The 21,567-nt window shown below is 37.3% G+C and overlaps 1 protein-coding gene and 1 long non-coding RNA gene across 2 annotated transcripts; both read right to left on the minus strand.

Moving 5' to 3' along the window:
- Positions 1-32: 32 nt before the first annotated feature.
- Positions 33-3,189, minus strand: LOC125556775 (L-rhamnose-binding lectin CSL2-like). The gene is made up of 4 exons (XM_048726929.1): positions 3,030-3,189; positions 2,586-2,705; positions 2,192-2,236; positions 33-842 (listed from the first exon to the last, which is right to left on the minus strand). The coding sequence occupies exons 2-4, from the start codon at positions 2,638-2,640 to the stop codon at positions 139-141; spliced, it is 804 nt and encodes a 267-aa protein (XP_048582886.1). The 5' UTR covers positions 2,641-2,705; positions 3,030-3,189; the 3' UTR covers positions 33-138.
- A 16,029-nt stretch (positions 3,190-19,218) lies between these two features.
- On the minus strand, positions 19,219-20,883 carry LOC116604704. Its single transcript, XR_004291197.2, has 4 exons — positions 20,733-20,883; positions 20,414-20,464; positions 20,255-20,331; positions 19,219-20,159 (listed from the first exon to the last, which is right to left on the minus strand). It is a non-coding gene; the product is annotated as an uncharacterized LOC116604704 (long non-coding RNA).
- Positions 20,884-21,567: the final 684 nt, after the last annotated feature.

The following is a 21,567-nucleotide window of genomic DNA, read 5'->3' on the forward strand; positions in this document are numbered from 1 at the left end:
AAAAAAAGAAGAGATAAAAGTTACACAGCATATTTATGTACACATTTATTCACAGGAGTACACTTCGCTTAAATCTCCTGCTCTACGTTTCTTGTAATTATAAACTACTAATCGTTCATTTACCGGTCTTCTATATGTTCATTTACCGGGTTTCCTCTTCTCCGGATGTGGTATTTTAGAGCGATAGCCGAGTTTTCTGTATAACGATAAGGGAATACGTCCGAGAATTCCTCGCCTAGCGACATTAGAGTCGGGTCGACACGCGTAATCCACCACTAAATACTTATCCACATGTGGGCAGTTTTCCCCTCCATTCTCCAGATTCTTATAATAGGCTTTTATCGCACAGTTCGGATTTTCGTTACACAGTGTCCGGAGTTTGGCCACAGTTTCGGATGAACCCGCACATATTCTGTTCCCACGCTGAGACGGACAGATATCGTTTGACTCGCGACCCCAAAACGCGGAGTTCACTTTGAGAAGCCAGTTGGATGGACAACCCAGTACCGTGTTTTCTGAATCACACAAGACGACCCTGTTTACAGATGGCACACATGTGTAATTCACCAGTAGGTACTTATGCACGCCATAGCAATGCTTCTCGGTCTGTAGAACGCTCGCTTTGCCTTCCAGCAAGCAGCTTCCCATGCCCTCACATAGACGCTTAACTATCCCTTCTGACTCGGGCGCGCTGCCGCAGTTTGTGACTGGGTCGCCGTCATCGGAGGGACAGATGTCCGCGGATTGACGACCCCAGAATACCCCGGTGACTGCAATAGATGAGCCGGGGGTTTCACAGGTCAGCGATTTCCTCTGTTGGCTGCAGATGGAGACGCGCTTTTCTGAGGAAAAAAAAAGACGCAGAAAAAGAAGCTCCAAAACAGGCAAACGATGAGAATTATTGAAGAGAAGAGATAAACTCTCAATCCATCAAGCTGTCCGACGATTGGCATTCAAAGCTGGTTTCCATATGATCGCACCCGATCGTACAATATCGCAGGCGATTTTTATGGAAACTCACCCTGGGATAGTGTGCAATCTAGTGCGATTCGTGTGCGATCGTATGGAAACCATTTTGCAATAGGTTCCTATCACTGTCAAATTAGCCGCGATCGTGTGCGACCGAATGCGACCAAGTGCGACCATAATGGAAACCATATGCCTATCGCGCTGCAATTTTTACGCTCCTGCTCGCGTGTGACTGAGATACATTGTGGATGGTTTCATGGTCACTGATAATGCCTCAGTTATTTTTTCAAATATTCCGTGTAACCTCTCTGAAGCCCTTGAAAAGATCCAGAGGAGAGCACTTAAGATAATTATGCCTGGTTGCCAATACCAAGATGCTCTGCGGCTGTCTGGCCTCCAGACACTAGAGGACCGTAGGCATCTTGCATGTGAGGCCTTCATGAAAAACCTGAATCGCCAGAATCCGCTTTACCATATAGCAGATAGTAGAAGATCGAGAAAAACTAACTATTACTCGTTAAGACACCAGCAGACGCATAGATTTAAGAAATGTCACACTAAATGTTTTTCTGAATTTGTCACTGTTAAATATCTATCTATCTATCTATCTATCTATCTATCTATCTATCTATCTATCTATCTATCTATCTATCTATCTATCTATCTATCTATCTATCTATCTATCTATCTATCTATCTATCTATCTATCTATCTATCTATCTATCTATCTATCTATCTATCTATCTATCTATCTATCTATCTATCTATCTATCTATCTATCTATCTATCTATCTATCTATCTATCTATCTATCTATCTATCTATCTATCTATCTATCTATCTATCTATCTATCTATCTATCTATCTATCTATCTATCTATCTATCTATCTATCTATCTATCGAAAGTTTATTGAAACGTATAAACCACTGTATTTTCAATAGTAAATAAAAGCAAAGGATTTGTTGATCGACATTCTTTAAAAGCGATGCCTTAGCTTATGTCCCCTGAGAAATTCGCTTGACAAAAAAAACTAAGTAGCACAAGTGGCGAACTATGCATAAAACGTCTGAGAAAGCAGCTAGAGTCCATGTTGCTGTAAAAGGGAAAATTTTACTTCATCGATTGAATTAAAAGCGCGAGAAAATCATGTCTTGTGAGGGTGCGAAACGTACTCGAAAATCCACAAATATATATCTTTGTATGCGATATGAATCTACTTACCTGACAATAGGTCCACGGTGTGCGGGTTAATAGTCTCATCATTTGCTGGAAAAAAACATTTTTTTTACAACTTGAACAACTCGACAGCAACAATAGGAATATTTATAAAGGTTCTGGTGTGCTTTAGGGGCCCGCTGACTGTGTCAGCTGACAAACCGTCACTAACATTTTTTTATCCAGTCTTTTTTCGCGGTACTTGGCGAAAGCGCCACAAACTCTACGCATAATATAACAGAAGATATTAGTTGTACCCGCCCCTCAGACAGCGATTATATACGGATGCGACGGGGACTACAGAACACCTCTTCAGATTACCCCTTGTTCTAGATATTTAGTTTAATTTAAATTGTGGTGAATCCAGTGGGGGGAGGGGAGGGAGGTTTCTAGTTCCTACCCGAGGAGTAGACGAAATGAAGCAGCAAACAGCAAATCACGTGATACAAACTCATGGTTCTCGATGTCTCTGTTGAAAATCAGGTCGTGCGTGTCGAATAAAATACTACTCTTCAGGTTGCTGCAAAAAAAAACACACATAATTGGCATTTGGTCACGCAAACCTTTTAGCAGAGCGACAGTTTTCGACAACAGTATAACATAAGAACTATGATTTTAATTTTTTTTATCTTACATTGACCTTTGTAAATATTATGGTTTTATGGATCACATGGAATATGGTTTTATGGAATGGACTTCCCCAAGTATACAAAAAAATGTGCGCTTTTTCTATTTCTCTAAAAGCCTACCAGCCATAACAAAGATTTTTTTTCCAGGTTACAAAATTTTCATAACATATTAAACAAAACAAAGGTTAAACAAAACATTTCACTAAACAGCTTACCAAGATTCAAAAAAGCTTGCATCACATGAGAACCTATTCTCTTATACAAGGGGTGAACACTCTGTTCACTGTCATTTCTCTTTCAAAGCGTACATTTTCATTTCCGAGCGTACGCGCGATTTCTTTGGTGATATTCCTTATGCAAGATTAATAAGCCGGCGATGGTTTCGAGTGTCCTTTTTGCTTGTGAGCAGGTACTGTTAACGTGTAAATTTTTGCGCTACATTAATTTTCGCGCTGAATTATTTTCACGAGAATTTAAAACAAAGTAGGCGTTTAGATAATGATTGAAATACAGCAAAACCTTCTAATGCGCAAAAATATAACCTTCAAAAGCCGGTACTCTGTAGCTTTGAGTCTAAATCTCTTAGATGGCGCAAAGAAACGGCGAGGCGCGCTGAGAAAGAGCCTGCAACGAGCCCCCACTTTTTGCGTATTCAGCGTTCAAAAAAAATATTTTTTTTCTTTGGTCGAGAAACCATTAAAAATCGTTTGCTATTTTAATTCAAATAATCGAACATAATTGAAATAAGGAGTTGAAACATTCTTATAATATCGCGGCTACTAATAGATGAAATGTAGTTCCACCGTAGGCATCCTCAAGACCAGGGGGTAGAGGGTAGGGAGCCGCCTATGGCGCATCCTCGTAGACCAGGGGATAGAGGGTGGGGAGCCGCCTATAGCGCATACTCGTAGACCAGGGGGTAGAGGGTGGGGAGCCGCCTAAGGCAAATCCTCGTAGACCAGGGGGTAGAGGGTGGGGAGCCACCTATGGCGCATACTCGTAGACCAGGGGGTAGAGGGTGGGGGGCCGCCTAGGCAAATCCTCGTAGACCAGGGGGTAGAGGGTGGGGAGCCACCTATGGCGCATACTCGTAGACCAGGGGGTAGAGGGTGGGGGGCCGCCTAGGCAAATCCTCGTAGACCAGGGGGTAGAGGGTGGGGGGCCGCCTAAGGCAAATCCTCGTAGACCAGGGGGTAGAGGGTGGGGGGCCGCCTAAGGCAAATCCTCGTAGACCAGGGGGTAGAGGGTGGGGGGCCGCCTAAGGCAAATCCTCGTAGACCAGGGGGTAGAGGGTGGGGAGCCACCTATGGCGCATCCTCAAGACCAGGGGGTAGAGGGTGGGGACCCGCCTATGGCGCATCCAGACCAGGGGGCAGAGGGTAGGGGCGGCCTATGGCGCATCCTCGTAGACCAGGGGGTAGAGGGTAGGGGCGGCCTAAGGCGCAGCCATGTTCGGTTGTTACTATAGTCTAGTGGTTCAAGCCCACCAAGGAACGAAGGATGTATTTTTGTCTACTAGTATATTAACTGCGTTAAAAATAGTGCCCGAAACAATTAAGTGCCACAAGTAAAGTTCTAGGTTCGTCTAAGTCTCTGTGGCGCAATCGGTTAGCTCGTTCGGCTATCAACCGAAGGGCTGGTGGTTCAAGCCCACACTCTGACAAAAGATGTTTTTTTGCCTAGTCTACAAACTGCCTTTAAATAGTGCCAAAAAGCCTTAAGTTATGTTCCGAGCCCGTCTAAGTCTCTGTGGCGCAATCGGTTAGATGTATTTTTGCCTAGTCTAATATTGCTTTTAATGTAGTTTCAGAAACATTAAGTGGCACGAGTTAAGTTATCTGTCCGTCTAAAGTATCTGTGGCGCAATCTGCTAGCGCGTTCAGCTATTAACCTATAATATGGTGGTTCAAGCTAACCCAGGGACGAAAGATGTTTGTGCTTAGTCTACTAGCTGCTTTAAAGATACGCAGTGGCTATATGCGCGACAGTCGGGAAAGGTCCTCAATGGACTAAGTTTTAAATTCCAACAAAAAAGCTCAATTCAGACTCGCTTACAATTTACTGGCTCATTTGAATGAATTGAAAACTGTCGGGCATTTAGACAATTGAGGACCTTTCCCGACTGTCGGGCATGTAGCTACTGCGTTAATAATAGTGCCCGAAACCGAAATGCCACAAGTTAAGTTTAAAGTCCGTCTAAGTCTCTGTGGCGCAATTGGTTAGTGGTTCAGGCCCACCCGGGGATGACTGTTGTGGTAATCACGTGGTTAACTCATTAACAACAATATTCATAATGTTATAATTCAACAATCTTACATCTGATTGGCTCGAAGCTTGGATCACGTGGCTAACATGATATGCCTAATGTTGCATTATATTTTTGAGAATTTCCTTTGAAAATCACGAGAGATATGGCATCATGAATAATTTCCCTATCGTTTTTCTATAATGAGGAATTTTGGACCGTTTTTTACACTGATACAACCGTTGCAGAATAGGTCAGTTTTATCTCATTAACAACAAACAATTAGAAACATATTCATAATTTTATAATTTGAAAATCTTACATCTGATTGGCTCACGGCTTGCATCACGTGGTTAACATGATAAGCAAAATACATTATTAAATTTTGGAAAATTTTCCTCGAAAAATTAGGAGAGATATGGCATCATGAATAAATTCCCTATTGTTTTTCTATAATGAGATATTTTGGACCGTTTTCTACACAGATGCAACATTTGCAGTATAGGTCAGTTTTACATCATTAACTACAAACAATAGGGAAAATATTCATTACATCTGATTGGCTCACGGCTTGGATCACGTGGTTAAAATCATAAGCCAAATGCATTATTAAATTTTGGAAAATTTTCCTCGAAAATTAAGAAAGATATGGCATAGTGAATAATTTCCCTATTGTTTTCCGATAATGAGGAATTTTGGACCGTCTTCTACACAGATGCAACCGTTGCAGTATAGGTCAGTTTTGCCTCATTAACAATGAACAATAGGACAAATATTCATATGGTATAATTCGAAAATCTTACATCTGATTGGCTCATAGCTTGGATCACCTGGCTAACATGATAAGCCTAATGTTGTATTAAATTTTTGAGAATTTCCTTTGAAAATTACGAGAGATATGACATCATGAATAATTTCCCTATTGTCTTTCGATAATGAGGAATTTTGGACCGTTTTCTACACTGATACAACCGTTGCAGTATAGGTCAGTTTTACCTCATTAACAACAAACAATAGGGAAAATATTCATAACGTTATAATTTAACAATCTTACATCTGATTGGCTCACAGCTTGGATCACGTGGTAAACATGATAGGCCAAGAGAATTATTAAATGTTGGAGAATTTTCCTCGAAAATTAAGAGAGATATGGCATCATGAAAAAATTTCCCTATTGTCTTTCGATAATGAGGAATTTTGGACCGTTTTCTACACTGATACAACCGTTGCAGTATAGGTCAGTTTAACCTCATTAACAACAAACAATAGGAAAAATATTCATAATGTTATAATTCGAAAATCTTACAACTGATTATCTCACAGCTTGGATCACGTGGCTAGCATGATAAGCCTAATGTTGTTTTAAATGTTTGAGAATTTCCTTCGAAAATCACCAGAGATATGGCATCATGGATAATTTCCCTATTGTCTTTTGATAATGAGGAATTTTGGACCGTTTTCTACACTGATACAACCGTTGCAGTATAGGTCAGTTTTTCCTCATTAACAACAAACAATAGGGAAAATATTCATAATGTTATAATTCGAAAGACTTACATCTGAATAGCTTACAGCTTTGATCACTTGGTAAACATGATAGGCCAAGAGTATTATTAAATGTTGGAGAATTTTCCTCGAAAATTAAGAGAGATATGGCATCATGAATAATTATCCTTTTGTTTTTCGATAATGAGGAATTTTGGACCGTTTTCTACACTGATACAACCGTTGCAGTATAGCTCAGTTTTGGCTCATTAACAATAAACAATAGAAAAAATATTCATAATGTTATAATTCGAAAATCTTACATCTGATTGTCTCACAGCTTGGATCACGTGGCTAGCATGATAAGCTTAATGTTGTTTTAAATTTTTGAGAATTTTCTTCGAAAATCACCAGAGATATGGCATCATGAATAATTTCCCTATTGTTTTTCTATAATGAGGAATTTTGGACCTTTTTTTCACAGATGCAACCGTTGCAGTATAGGTCAGTTTTACATTATTAACAACAAACAATAGGGAAAATATTCATAATGTTATAATTCGAAAATCTTACATCTGAATAGCTTACAGCTTGGATCACGTGGTAAACATGATAGGCCAAGAGTATTATTAAATGTTGGAGAATTTTCCTCGAAAATTAAGAGAGATATGGCATCATGAATAATTTCCCTATTGTCTTTCGATAATGAGGAATTTTGGACCGTTTTCTACACTGATACAACCGTTGCAGTATAGGTCAGTTTTACCTCATTAACAACAAACAATAGGGAAAATATTCATAATGTTATAATTCAAGAATCTTACATCTGATTGGCTCACAGCTTGAATCACGTGGTTAACATGATTAGCCTAATGTAGTATTAATTTTTTTGAGAATTTACTTCGACAATCACGAGAGATATGGCATCATGGATAATTTCCCTATTGTCTTTCGATAATGAGGAATTTTGGACCGTTTTCTACACTGATACAACCGTTGCAGTATAGGTCAGTTTTACCTCATTAACAACAAACAATAGGGAAAATATTCATAACGTTATAATTTAACAATATTACATCTGATTGGCTCACAGCTTGCATCACGTGGTTAACATGATAAGCAAAATGCATTATTTAATTTTGGAAAATTTTCCTCGAAAATTAAGAGAGATATGGCATCATGAATAAATTCCCTATTGTTTTTCGATAATGAGGAATTTTGGACCGTTTTCTACACTGATACAACCGTTGCAGTATAGGTCAGTTTAACCTCATTAACAACAAACAATAGGAAAAATATTCATAATGTTATAATTCGAAAATCTTACAACTGATTATCTCACAGCTTGGATCACGTGGCTAGCATGATAAGCCTAATGTTGTTTTAAATGTTTGAGAATTTCCTTCGAAAATCACCAGAGATATGGCATCATGAATAATTTCCCTATTGTCTTTTGATAATGAGGAATTTTGGACCGTTTTCTACACTGATACAACCGTTGCAGTATAGGTCAGTTTTTCCTCATTAACAACAAACAATAGGGAAAATATTCATAATGTTATAATTCGAAAAACTTACATCTGAATAGCTTACAGCTTTGATCACTTGGTAAACATGATAGGCCAAGAGTATTATTAAATGTTGGAGAATTTTCCTCGAAAATTAAGAGAGATATGGCATCATGAATAATTATCCTTTTGTTTTTCGATAATGAGGAATTTTGGACCGTTTTCTACACTGATACAACCGTTGCAGTATAGCTCAGTTTTGCCTCATTAACAATAAACAATAGGAAAAATATTCATAATGTTATAATTCGAAAATCTTACATCTGATTGTCTCACAGCTTGGATCACGTGGCTATCATGATAAGCTTAATGTTGTTTTAAATTTTTGAGAATTTTCTTCGAAAATCACCAGAGATATGGCATCATGAATAATTTCCCTATTGTTTTTCTATAATGAGGAATTTTGGACCTTTTTTTCACAGATGCAACCGTTGCAGTATAGGTCAGTTTTACATTATTAACAACAAACAATAGGGAAAATATTCATAATGTTATAATTCGAAAATCTTACATCTGAATAGCTTACAGCTTGGATCACGTGGTAAACATGATAGGCCAAGAGTATTATTAAATGTTGGAGAATTTTCCTCGAAAATTAAGAGAGATATGGCATCATGAATAATTTCCCTATTGTCTTTCGATAATGAGGAATTTTGGACCGTTTTCTACACTGATACAACCGTTGCAGTATAGGTCAGTTTTACCTCATTAACAACAAACAATAGGGAAAATATTCATAATGTTATAATTCAAGAATCTTACATCTGATTGGCTCACAGCTTGAATCACGTGGTTAACATGATTAGCCTAATGTAGTATTAATTTTTGAGAATTTACTTCGACAATCACGAGAGATATGGCATCATGGATAATTTCCCTATTGTCTTTCGATAATGAGGAATTTTGGACCGTTTTCTACACTGATACAACCGTTGCAGTATAGGTCAGTTTTACCTCATTAACAACAAACAATAGGGAAAATATTCATAACGTTATAATTTAACAATCTTACATCTGATTGGCTCACAGCTTGCATCACGTGGTTAACATGATAAGCAAAATGCATTATTTAATTTTGGAAAATTTTCCTCGAAAATTAAGAGAGATATGGCATCATGAATAATTATCCTTTTGTTTTGAATAATTATCCTTTTGTTTTTCGATAATGAGGAATTTTGGACCGTTTTCTACACTGATACAACCGTTGCAGTATAGGTCAGTTTAACCTCATTAACAACAAACAATAGGAAAAATATTCATAATGTTATAATTTGAAAATCTTACAACTGATTATCTCACAGCTTGGATCACGTGGCTAGCATGATAAGCCTAATGTTGTTTTAAATTTTTGAGAATTTCCTTCGAAAATCACCAGAGATATGGCATCATGAATAATTTCCCTATTGTTTTTCTATAATGAGGAATTTTGGACCTTTTTTTCACAGATGCAACCGTTGCAGTATAGGTCAGTTTTACATTATTAACAACAAACAATAGGGAAAATATTCATAATGTTATAATTCGAAAATCTTACATCTGAATAGCTTACAGCTTGGATCACGTGGTAAACATGATAGGCCAAGAGAATTATTAAATGTTGGAGAATTTTCCTCGAAAATTAAGAGAGATATGGCATCATGAAAAAATTTCCCTATTGTCTTTCGATAATGAGGAATTTTGGACCGTTTTCTACACTGATACAACCGTTGCAGTATAGGTCAGTTTAACAATAGGAAAAATATTCATAAAATTTGAAAATCTTACATCTGATTGTCTCATAGCTTGGATCACGTGGCTAACATGGTAAGCCTAATGTTGTATTCAATTTTTTTAGAATTTTCTTTGAAAATCACGAGAGATATGGCATCATGGATAATTTTTTCGATAAGGAGGAATTTTGGACCGTTTTCCACACTGATACAACCGTTGCAGTATAGGTCAGTTTTACCTCATTAACAACAAACAATAGGAAAAATATTCATAATGTTATAATTCAAGAATCTTACATCTGATTGGCTCACAGCTTGCATCACGTGGTTAACATGATTAGCCTAATGTAGTATTAAATTTTTGAGAATTTCCTTCGAAAATCACGAGAGATATGGCATCATGGATAATTTTTTCGATAAGGAGGAATTTTGGACCGTTTTCTACACTGATACAACCGTTGCAGTATAGGTCAGTTTTACCTCATTAACAACAAACAATAGGGAAAATATTCATAACGTTATAATTTAACAATCTTACATCTGATTGGCTCACAGCTTGCATCACGTGGTTAACATGATAAGCAAAATGCATTATTTAATTTTGGAAAATTTTCCTCGAAAATTAAGAGAGATATGGCATCATGAATAATTATCCTTTTGTTTTGAATAATTATCCTTTTGTTTTTCGATAATGAGGAATTTTGGACCGTTTTCTACACTGATACAACCGTTGCAGTATAGGTCAGTTTAACCTCATTAACAACAAACAATAGGAAAAATATTCATAATGTTATAATTTGAAAATCTTACAACTGATTATCTCACAGCTTGGATCACGTGGCTAGCATGATAAGCCTAATGTTGTTTTAAATTTTTGAGAATTTCCTTCGAAAATCACCAGAGATATGGCATCATGAATAATTTCCCTATTGTTTTTCTATAATGAGGAATTTTGGACCTTTTTTTCACAGATGCAACCGTTGCAGTATAGGTCAGTTTTACATTATTAACAACAAACAATAGGGAAAATATTCATAATGTTATAATTCGAAAATCTTACATCTGAATAGCTTACAGCTTGGATCACGTGGTAAACATGATAGGCCAAGAGAATTATTAAATGTTGGAGAATTTTCCTCGAAAATTAAGAGAGATATGGCATCATGAAAAAATTTCCCTATTGTCTTTCGATAATGAGGAATTTTGGACCGTTTTCTACACTGATACAACCGTTGCAGTATAGGTCAGTTTAACAATAGGAAAAATATTCATAAAATTTGAAAATCTTACATCTGATTGTCTCATAGCTTGGATCACGTGGCTAACATGGTAAGCCTAATGTTGTATTCAATTTTTTTAGAATTTTCTTTGAAAATCACGAGAGATATGGCATCATGGATAATTTTTTCGATAAGGAGGAATTTTGGACCGTTTTCCACACTGATACAACCGTTGCAGTATAGGTCAGTTTTACCTCATTAACAACAAACAATAGGAAAAATATTCATAATGTTATAATTCAAGAATCTTACATCTGATTGGCTCACAGCTTGCATCACGTGGTTAACATGATTAGCCTAATGTAGTATTAAATTTTTGAGAATTTCCTTCGAAAATCACGAGAGATATGGCATCATGGATAATTTTTTCGATAAGGAGGAATTTTGGACCGTTTTCTACACTGATACAACCGTTGCAGTATAGGTCAGTTTTACCTCTTTAACAACAAACAATAGGAAAAACATTCATAATGTTATAATTCAAGAATCTTACATCTGATTGGCTCACAGCTTGCATCACGTGGCTAACATGATAACCCTAATGTAATATTAAATCTTTGAGAATTTCCTTTGAAAATAACGAGATATATGACATCATGAATTATTTTTCTATTGTTTTTCGATAATGAGGGATTTTGGACCGTTTTCTACACTGATACAACCGTTGCAGTATAGGTTAATTTTACCTCATCAACAACAAACAATTAGAAACATATTCATAATTTTATAATTCGGAAATCTTACATCTGATTGGCTCACAGCTTGGATCATGTAGTTAATATGATAACCCTAATAAAATATTAAATTTTTGAGAATTTCCTTTGAAAATAACGAGAGATATTAAATTGTTGAGATTTTTGCAAAAATTAATAAAATAAATAAATTTTGGATAATTTTACTCGGAAATCAAGAGAGATACGGCATCGTGAATAATTTTTTCTATTTTCTTTAATAAGGACGCAGTTTCATGCAGAGATTCAACAACTTCATTAGCGAGAAACGATTGAGAAATTATTCTTTTGCTATAACAAGAGCCTCTTTTATCTGATTGGATAAATTGAGTCACATGTGGAGAGCAATCCTTATCCGCCTATAGTGCGCCAGGAATGTTCCTGGGAAGTTAAAAGAGATATGGTATCGTGAGCATTTTTTTTCTTCAACCACCGTAACACCAAATAAATTTACTAGATGCCAAGTTTAAGTCCGTGGCGCAATCGGTTGGCGCGTTAGGCTGTTATCCTATAGGTTAGTGGTTCAAGCCCACCCTGGGATGAAATATGTCATTTTTACTAGTCTAATACTACTTTAAAAAATAGAGCCAGAAACCATAAATGACACGAGTTAAGTTCAGTGTCTGTTCAAGTCTCATTGGCGCAATCGGTTAGCGCGTTAAGCTGTATAGCTGTTAAGCGAAATTTTGGGGATTCAAGCCCACCCACGGACGAGATATGTATCTTTGCATAGTCTAATATTCTTTAAAAGTAGTGCCAGACCTATTAAGTTTCATCAGTTTAACGCAGTGTCTGTCCAAGTCTCTGAGGCTCAATCGGTTAGCGCGTTCGGTTAAGCTTGGTAGTCAAGCCCCACCCAAGGATGAAAAATGTATTTTTGCATAGTTAAATACTGATTTAAAAGTAAAGATGGGAAATTTCCCCCGAATGAAAATAGATATAAAACAAACTTAGGAAATTCCACTGACCTGGTGAAAAATTTTGCCAATCTGGTAAGCTTTCTACGGAAAACCTGCCGGGAAATCACTTCTTGCCAGTTCTATACCGCAGAGGGGTGTTTAAGTTTTGAGAACTCTTCAACAGTCAAAGTTTTCAAATAATTGCCCTACCTTCTTCTCTGAAAGTCTTCTTCATAAAATGTTCATTCATTCAATTCAGAGGTTTCAGTCACGCTTTAGGAAACGAATATATCCTACGTAGTCGTATAGGTAAGTTTGGGGGAGAATTAACACGACAAGAAAGAAACTAAATGTTTGCTGATCACATTGACAAGTCCTTCTACTGTGATCAAAGCCGCATTGTCACCAGTTTACTTCCGGTCGCTTACGTAACAATCTCCGTTGATTTTTAACGGAAAACGCGAAAATATTGAAAGCAGTGTGTCTATTGGAAGTACCTTTGAGGATGGGATTGGTAATTTAGAGTGGATGGCCTGTTAAATATCTTGGATTCTAATAGATTCTTTTGTCTTTTAACGGTTGAGGTTTCCGTCGGACCTCCGGAAGTAACAATGCGGCTTTAAGTCTGTGTACATATACCCCGAAAGCCGAAGGGGTGGGGTGTTACGCCGCAAAATGTAATAACTAACGCAAAATGTAATCTTAACACGAAATGTAAGAACTTTCGACGCAAAATGTAATCTTAACGCGAAATGTAATAAATTTCAACGCAAAATGTAATAACGCAAAATGTAATCTTAACACGAAATGTAATAAATTTCAACGCAAAATGTAATAAATGTTTAACGCGAAATGTAATAACATTTCAACGCAAAACGTAAGAAATTATTTAACACGAAATGCAATAACGCAGAATGTAATAACATCAAATAATGACTATCAAATATAACTTTAAGCTATAACTTAGAGAATAGAGAAAACGCTAGCATGTAGTGACCAACAGTTGTAGATGTCCATCTCGAATCGACAGTTGGTCTCGGTCTCTCTTGGTAGTGGTTCTGTCGGCACCCTGAGATGGCGAATCCTCCCTAAATCATAGTCTATAAAGCTGCGATACTATGCGGTTGTGATTGTTGCTATCATTTATATGCACTTTGTCACTTCTCAAACTAAATCGGGAATAATGTCACACCATACCAACAAGAATTTTAACTACAAGTCAATATATAAAGTTATTACATTTTGCGTTATTACATTTCGCGTTAAATATTTTATTAAATTTTGTCGTCAGGTAAGAGATGTGATCTTTGGCGGTAACTATAAGAGGACCGCAATGAAATTCAGGAAATATACTGGAAATGTTTTGTGGAATACACGGTGAAAGAGGGTATAGTGGGTAGGGTGATTAGATTATTATCTTCCGAAGTCATACAGCGCGTACAACTTGCGGGAGTTTCCTTCTTTGCGCGCATCAGTCGCAAAGCAATAGGTTTTTTATTGTATGAGATTTTTTTACTACCATTCGCAATCACGGCTGAAATACAGGCAGGGTCAGGCAAAATGAATAATTGAAGGAAATCCAGCTCAACTTGGATCCTTCGATAGGACAACCGTATTTCGGGTTTAATTTGTAGCTTTCTTAAGTCGACTTTACTCGATCTTTTCAGTGGAACATCGATATATCAATACCATTAGTTTGTGTGAGCGGGCAAAAAAATTTAGGGCTCGAAGCCGCTTTTCGAATCTACGATAGACCCCGTCTATCACGTGATCGCGTGATCGGGTGGTAGTGGTATCATGATAGACTCACCCAATCAGAATGCAGTTAGTGGATTCAAATTAGTGTTATATGGTCATAGATACAGACCTAGACACCAACGGAAAATTAAACAACAGAATGCTAATCCTAACAACAATGAACGTGTCGCGGAAACGGATGAAGGATTTCTGTTGACCCCTTGTTTATGTGTATTAAACCTGTTTCTTTGTCAAAATACGAGCTGTATTTGTATACACCTATTTCAAATAAGGTTGCACTGGAGAACTCATGTCTTGAAACCCGCGGTGGTTCATGGGTAGTGTATAAACGGCTGAATCCTTGTATCTGAAAGCTATGTGTGAACAAGATGTAAACAAAAATTCTACAGTTTTGAAACATGGATTTGTATTTTATTCTCGTTTATTTGCTTATTTAATTGATACCCATGAGCACTGCGGGTAACGATAGATTCTTCGAATGCGAAATAGGTGTAGACCTTTCAAATATTTCCTTATCAAAATGTTCTCCTTTTCCTATCCAACTTTTGAATAATATTCCCAAACTCTGAGCAACTCTAACGTGTTTTGTTGTGGGCTAGAAAAATTCTCAAACTCGAAAGAAAGACGAGAAATAGTCCCATATTTGGGTCCTTTAACAACACCTCAGCTGGGAATCGCACCCAGTCCACGCGGCCTGTACACGGCCACGCATGCTCTCTTACACCACTGAGGTTTCGTGTTGTTTTGGGCGAGGAAAAAACCTCTTGTGGGACCCCAAACTGTTTTTAGCATCCCACTAGAGTAAAACCTCAATTTTTGTTCCAGTTCGAGTCTGGAAAGTGTAAGCCAAACGAAACAAAATAATCCCAGGGACAACAAATTGCAGCATAAAAAAGCCTAAAAAAGCGATGAATGATTAGGCAAGAATGTTTAATAATAGTGTAACTTTGCAATAGCAAGAACGTCGATGTTTTGGGAGCATTTAAAAATTGACTTTCAGATTGTTTTTAGGACCAATAAAAAATATAAGCAAAAGATCTCGTGCAAAGTTATATGTGTCCGGTCGTCACCAAATGACATCGTATTAAACCCAACTTGGCAGATATCACGTAGGTGCAAAGGAAGGTGCAACGAGATGGTAATTTAATGTGTGAAGTCGATTATGACGTCACCAAACCCACACACGAGATAGTCAATTCATAAGAGTGGAGCAGTGGTCACTCCAAGGTGGCCGCAATCTCATAAAAAAAACATCAGATAACAAAACTTGGTAGATGTCATGTAGCAGATGTACGTGTCAGGGGGTTAAACGAGATAGTCACCTGATATGTGTCGCCATCGATAACGTCACAAGTAGTTGTAAAGTTTTTTTATTGAAATTAAAAGACAAGAATAAGTAATCTTGTGAATCGGTGTGAAGTTCCGCTGTTAGGCGTGCCTAAATTTATATACAATAGAATAATCGCTGCTCGATGATGAAAAAGAAAACAAAAATAAAATCTTGGGAGCATCCCAAAAGATATCGCGAAAACGTATTTACTCCAAAAGCGATGGAACAAACACATTTGTGCAAGACAGACTAAGTCACACCAAAAAAGGTCTTGGAGCAACAGCAACAACAAAAAACAAAAAGGTCTTGGAGTAATCAAAACGATAGCCAAAAAGGTCTTGGAGCAGAATAAAAGAGGGCCAAAAGATTTTGAAGCAAACCAAAAAAATATGGCCGAAAAGGTCTTGGAGCAACCAAAAAGATGGCCAAAAAGATCTTGGATCAACCAAAAAGATGGCCAAAAAGGTCTTGGAGCACACATAGAAGATGCCAAAATGTACTTGAAGAAACCAAAAAGATCGCCAAAAAGGTCTTGGAGCAACATAGAAGATGCCCAAAATGTTCTTGGAGCAACATAGAAGATGCCCAAAATGTTCTTAGAGCAACCAAGAAGATCGCCAAAAAAGTTTGGAGCAACCAAAAAGATGACGAAAAAGGTATTGGAGCAACCAAAAGGATGGCCAAAAAGGTCTTGGTGCAACAAAAAAAGATGGCCAAAAAGGTCTTGAATCAACCAAAAAGATGGCCAAAAAGATCTTGGATCAACCAAAAAGATGGTCAGAAAGGTCTTGGAGCAGCCAAAAAAATGGCCAAAAAGGTCTTGGTGCAACAAAAAAGATGGCCAAAAAGGTCTTGGATCAACCAAAAAGATGGCCAAAAAGATCTTGGATCAACCAAAAAGATGGCCAAAAAGATCTTGGATCAACCAAAAAGATGGCCAAAAAGATCTTGGTGCAACAAAAAAGATGGCCAAAAAGATCTTGGATCAACCAAAAATATGGCCAAAAAGGTCTTGGATCAACCAAAAAGATGGCCATTAAGGTCATCGAACAGCCCAAAAAGATGGTCAGAAAGGTCATCGAACAGCCAAAAAGATGGTCAGAAAGGTCTTGGAGCAGCCAAAAAGATGGTTAGAAAGGTATTGGAGAAGCCAGAATGATAGGATCGCCAAAGATGTGGGCATTGCCTGAAAGCGAAGTTCAAACCGACAAAATCCTAATTTTCCTTCTGTATATTTTAGTATAAAGCTTAATTTAGTTCTGATGTATAGATGACGTCACAAATCACGCGTCCATCTCGTTGCAGCCCTGAAACCCAGATCTGCTACATGACATCTTCTCGTCCATCTCGTTGCAGCCCTGAAACCCAGATCTGCTACATGACATCTTCTAAGTCTAGTTGTCTCGCGATTATTTTATTTTTTTCGTTGGACCTACTACACGACGTCTACTAAACTTTTATTGTCAAACGATGTTTTTATCATGAGTTATGAATATGTTTGTTTAATTTGTATTAAGGACGTCATCAATGATATCATTTATCACGATACCATCTCGTTGCGCCCTCTTGACACCCATAAGACGTCTACCAAGTTTGCGTGTCATACGATGTGATTTGATGACAACGGATGGCGGACATTAGGAACCACGTGCCGGCAAGAAAACTCGAATCGATGGATTACCAATATCAGCTACCATTTTTTTCTTATACGGCCTGGAGTAATTAATATGAGAATCCAAAAAGATTGCAAAAAAGTAATGGACCAATTCGAGTGGGAAAATAACAACTTTATTAAAATCACAATGTTACATTTAATATCAAATGTTACAATGGCAGATAGAGTTTACATTATTATTTTAACTACAATTACAGGTACTCATTTTTAGTGTGACCAAGAGATCGGTGACCAATTCGAGATATCGCTAAAAGGGTCACACGAAAAAAAAAGGCAAAACGGATCGCTCTCAAATTCCAAGAACGACAAAAGCATTGTATAAAATCCAAGAAAGAAAATCGACAAAATCATATCCTGATGAGACGATATGGTTGCAACGAAAACTTTGATGTTTGTTATCGGAGTCTCGCAGACGATACCCCTTTTCGAAATAACGGTGTGATAAATATGTTCAAAAACATATTTCCACCCGTAGATCGGAAAATAGTTTTTATTGTGTCTTTTTTTACATATTATGTATCTCCCGATTATAGAGGTTTTGATCCAGACAAACTGTTACAGCACCAAAATCATCATTGCCAAAACCTTAAGCCTAGAAGCCTGCCACGCCTAGTAAAGTGCTACTTGTGTCTGCAGTGTCGTGCCTTGCATCAATGATCGATCCGCTGTTGTCGACGTCTTCACCAATCAACTAAGAACGCCTACTCGCAAAAGATTCTAAGAACTTGAATGCTTTTGAACGAGGAAACGCCCTTTGTCGACGGCGCCAACCATTTGTTGGACACTACGATAAACTGACAATTTGTCAGTTATACTATGGATAAAGCCATATGCCTATTTAATTTCTCGTGTGTTTTTTTTTTGTTATTTCCGAAAATAAATCGCAAATCTTTTTTTTTAACTTTTTTGCCAAAATAGATTCGAAAAAATCGCAAATGCAAAAGAAAAGAAAAGAAAAGGTCGAAGACCAAGGATCGAAGTCAACAATATCGGATTGGCTATTGTCGCAATCTATGCTGAACTAATAACTATAGTAATATATACACATAAAGGACATGAATTTGTAATATACGCACCTATATACTAAAACCAGTACTAGAAAGTTGTATGGGGGTTTGGTTGTAGATGTACTTACACTGCAATCCAAAAACCTTAAGGCTTACAACCGCAGACTAACTCGAAAAATAGGTTTGTGTGCCACAAATTCAAGTCCAATAAATTTCGTTTAAAACTCCAACCCCAAGAAGACTACCTAAAGCACCAAAGGCGAAACGAGGATTTTCGTTACGAAACTATTCCAAAAGGAATTTCCGATTGTCTTTAGGTGGCCTCCTATTCCTAAGTGCAAGTTGAGCCCCGACCCATAAGCAGACAATTTTATTTGTCCTTCCAACACTGGCAAATCTCCTCATACAAATCTCCCCAGACAAATATTAGGACTATCTCCATTTTTCAGGTATGGTCTGCCTGTGTTGGGTGAGCAAAGGCTGTGCTTAGCCTAAAAGGTGGTTTAGCCCCCCTCCCCCAGTCCCCCCTCCCCACTGATGCTAACATATATGTATGGTGTATGTATTGGAGGACCACCTTTGCTCAGACGAATCACCTGCTCCACCCATGAAAACCTACACTACCCCCCTGAGTACCAAGATGAGACATCAAACAACTCAGCTTTATTAGAGGGAGGGGATCCTAGAAATGACAACACCACTTTTACAACTATTATATTTTTAGTGTGATAGTATTTCTTTTCATTAAACTCTTTCACATTTCATCAACAATGGTTTTGACTGTTTTCCTTATTAATCAATAAATCTCTGGTATTATATGATGCAGTCACCAACAATGATCAATGTGGAAAACTGCAAGTTAGTAATGTTTTGAAAGTTTTACCTTATTGAATGTAATCATTATATGGCCAATGCATCAAATGATAAAGTTATCAGCAAAAGGGGGAGAGGGGGAAGCATACCTCCAGGTGACTGAATCCTCCCACGCAGACCAGTAATGCCTAGACTACCAAAATATCAAACTAACGAACCATTTGTTCGTGATAAAAAAAGGTCTTAACCAAAACTTATATGACAGGCTTCGCCTAATAAAAAAAAATCCACCCCCCTCCCAAGGGCACCGGCGCCAACAATACTCCGGCCCTTTTGCTAGCTAATATTTTTACATATTTATTTTAGTTTGTGATTGCTTTTTAAGAAAGCAATGCTTTTTACGGTCTGGATCTAATTTTGTATCTATTTTCATCTTTTTATTTAAGATAAAAATCTATAGCTTTGTAGAGTCTGGAATACAAGATTCCTGTGATAAAAAGAAGTAAACTGTTATATGGTTAATACAGCTTCAACCATATGACAGTTCATTCCCTTTGAGTAAGCAGGTAAGAATACTGCCACGCCCTTTGCCTAGTATAGCCAAGATTAAAATCAGAGATTACTTTCAGCTTTAACAAGTCTGCATTCGTAGCATTCTTTTTTTTACTTTTTTCATCTTAATAAATATTATTTCATATGCTCTAAACAAATTGCCCCACGAATTGGACCGAAAAACAAAAAAAATATATGCTGTTTGGTAGAGCTGCTCTCTGAGAAAAAAACTCACTGTTAATTCCACACGATTCCTCTAGCATCCAATCTTTGTTATTTCTGTAGATGATTATCTGTGGAAAAAATATTTTAAATAAAAAATAATTTTATTATACTAACAGCGCCCCCCAGAGGCGTCATTCTATTTTTTTTCAGTGTTCTCTCTCACCTAGGCAAAGTCAACTTTTTGGATGATAAACAACGAGCCCTCTTCCAGTGCGTAAGCAATCGTGTAGGAAAGTTCAACTGTTGAGACAAAATTTAGAAATAAAAAAAGAGGAAATTATACTAATTGAAAGCATTACTATTCTTATTTGCGTTATTTTACCTTGAAGAAAGAGTAAATAAAAGGGAAGGCGGGAAGCGTGTGTTGAATTTCCTGTAGAAAGAGAAGAAACAATTCAAATTCTGAAATATTGGACAGTGCATAGGCATTTTTCATTTGTATATTGCTACTTAAAATACCCCACAAGTTTAAAATATATTTTCTCAGGGTGCAATAGATAATAATTGGATAAGTTCATTCAACAAGGAGGCTTTTTTTTACCAACAGGTAACGCTCATCACTGAGACCTCGTTGGAAGTGAAAATTGGGACTTTATTGAAATGCGCGACGGAATTTTCCAATTAAACATTCCATATTTTACCTTTTGAGTAAGCCTGGAGCTTCCGAACACATTATTGTTGCCTCTGTTTATAAGTGAAGTAAGACAAAATAATTCCAGCAAGTTTAGCAAGTTAGTTTAGTGAGTAAAAGTCGGACCATCGAAAGGCTCTCTATTTTGCGAGTGTGGTGAATATTTGATCGCCATGTGTACAAGCGACTAGTATACTAACCAATCAGCAGAACACTTTGTCTGTCATTCCAATTGCAATCACCCAATCACAGTCCACTGTCGAATTAATCGTACAAATGATAACCGCAGAAAAACAATAGTCCTTAATTTGCGTTTCAAAGGCAGCACGTAAAAATGCGCGTGAAAAATTTCAGGAACAAATTAGAAGGGGGAGCTCACTAAATATTACAGCGCTGGAGCCAAAAGTATAGACATCCCTAATGTGTTCGCATACTTTCGAGGCCCTCCACCAAACATTGGATAAACTACACTCATATTTGTGTTTGTAAATTAGTTAGTGTGTGACCTTAGCGAGACAGATACATTTCAATGTAAGTTGCTGTCTGTCTCAGCAAACTTAAACTTTCGTTATAAATGTAGGAAGAAAGATATCATGTTATTAATCGCATGTGTTTGTTATTTGGCATCTTCTTCTATTAAGTTCCTGAAAAAGTCTCTTTGAATTAGTGAGCCGATACTCGTCGGTCATTGGTGGAGGTCCTCAAAAGTATGTGAATACATTGTTCCTACCGCCCATTGCAATGGGCGGTAGAAACAGTTCGCGCGCCAGCTGGTTATTCCCAGATTTAAATTATATAGATTAGGCATTGCCTAGAAGCGGAGCTCCAAACTACCAAGTCTTGAT

This window comes from Nematostella vectensis, chromosome 4, assembly GCF_932526225.1.
Source record: "Nematostella vectensis chromosome 4, jaNemVect1.1, whole genome shotgun sequence".
Lineage (NCBI taxonomy): Eukaryota > Metazoa > Cnidaria > Anthozoa > Actiniaria > Edwardsiidae > Nematostella > Nematostella vectensis.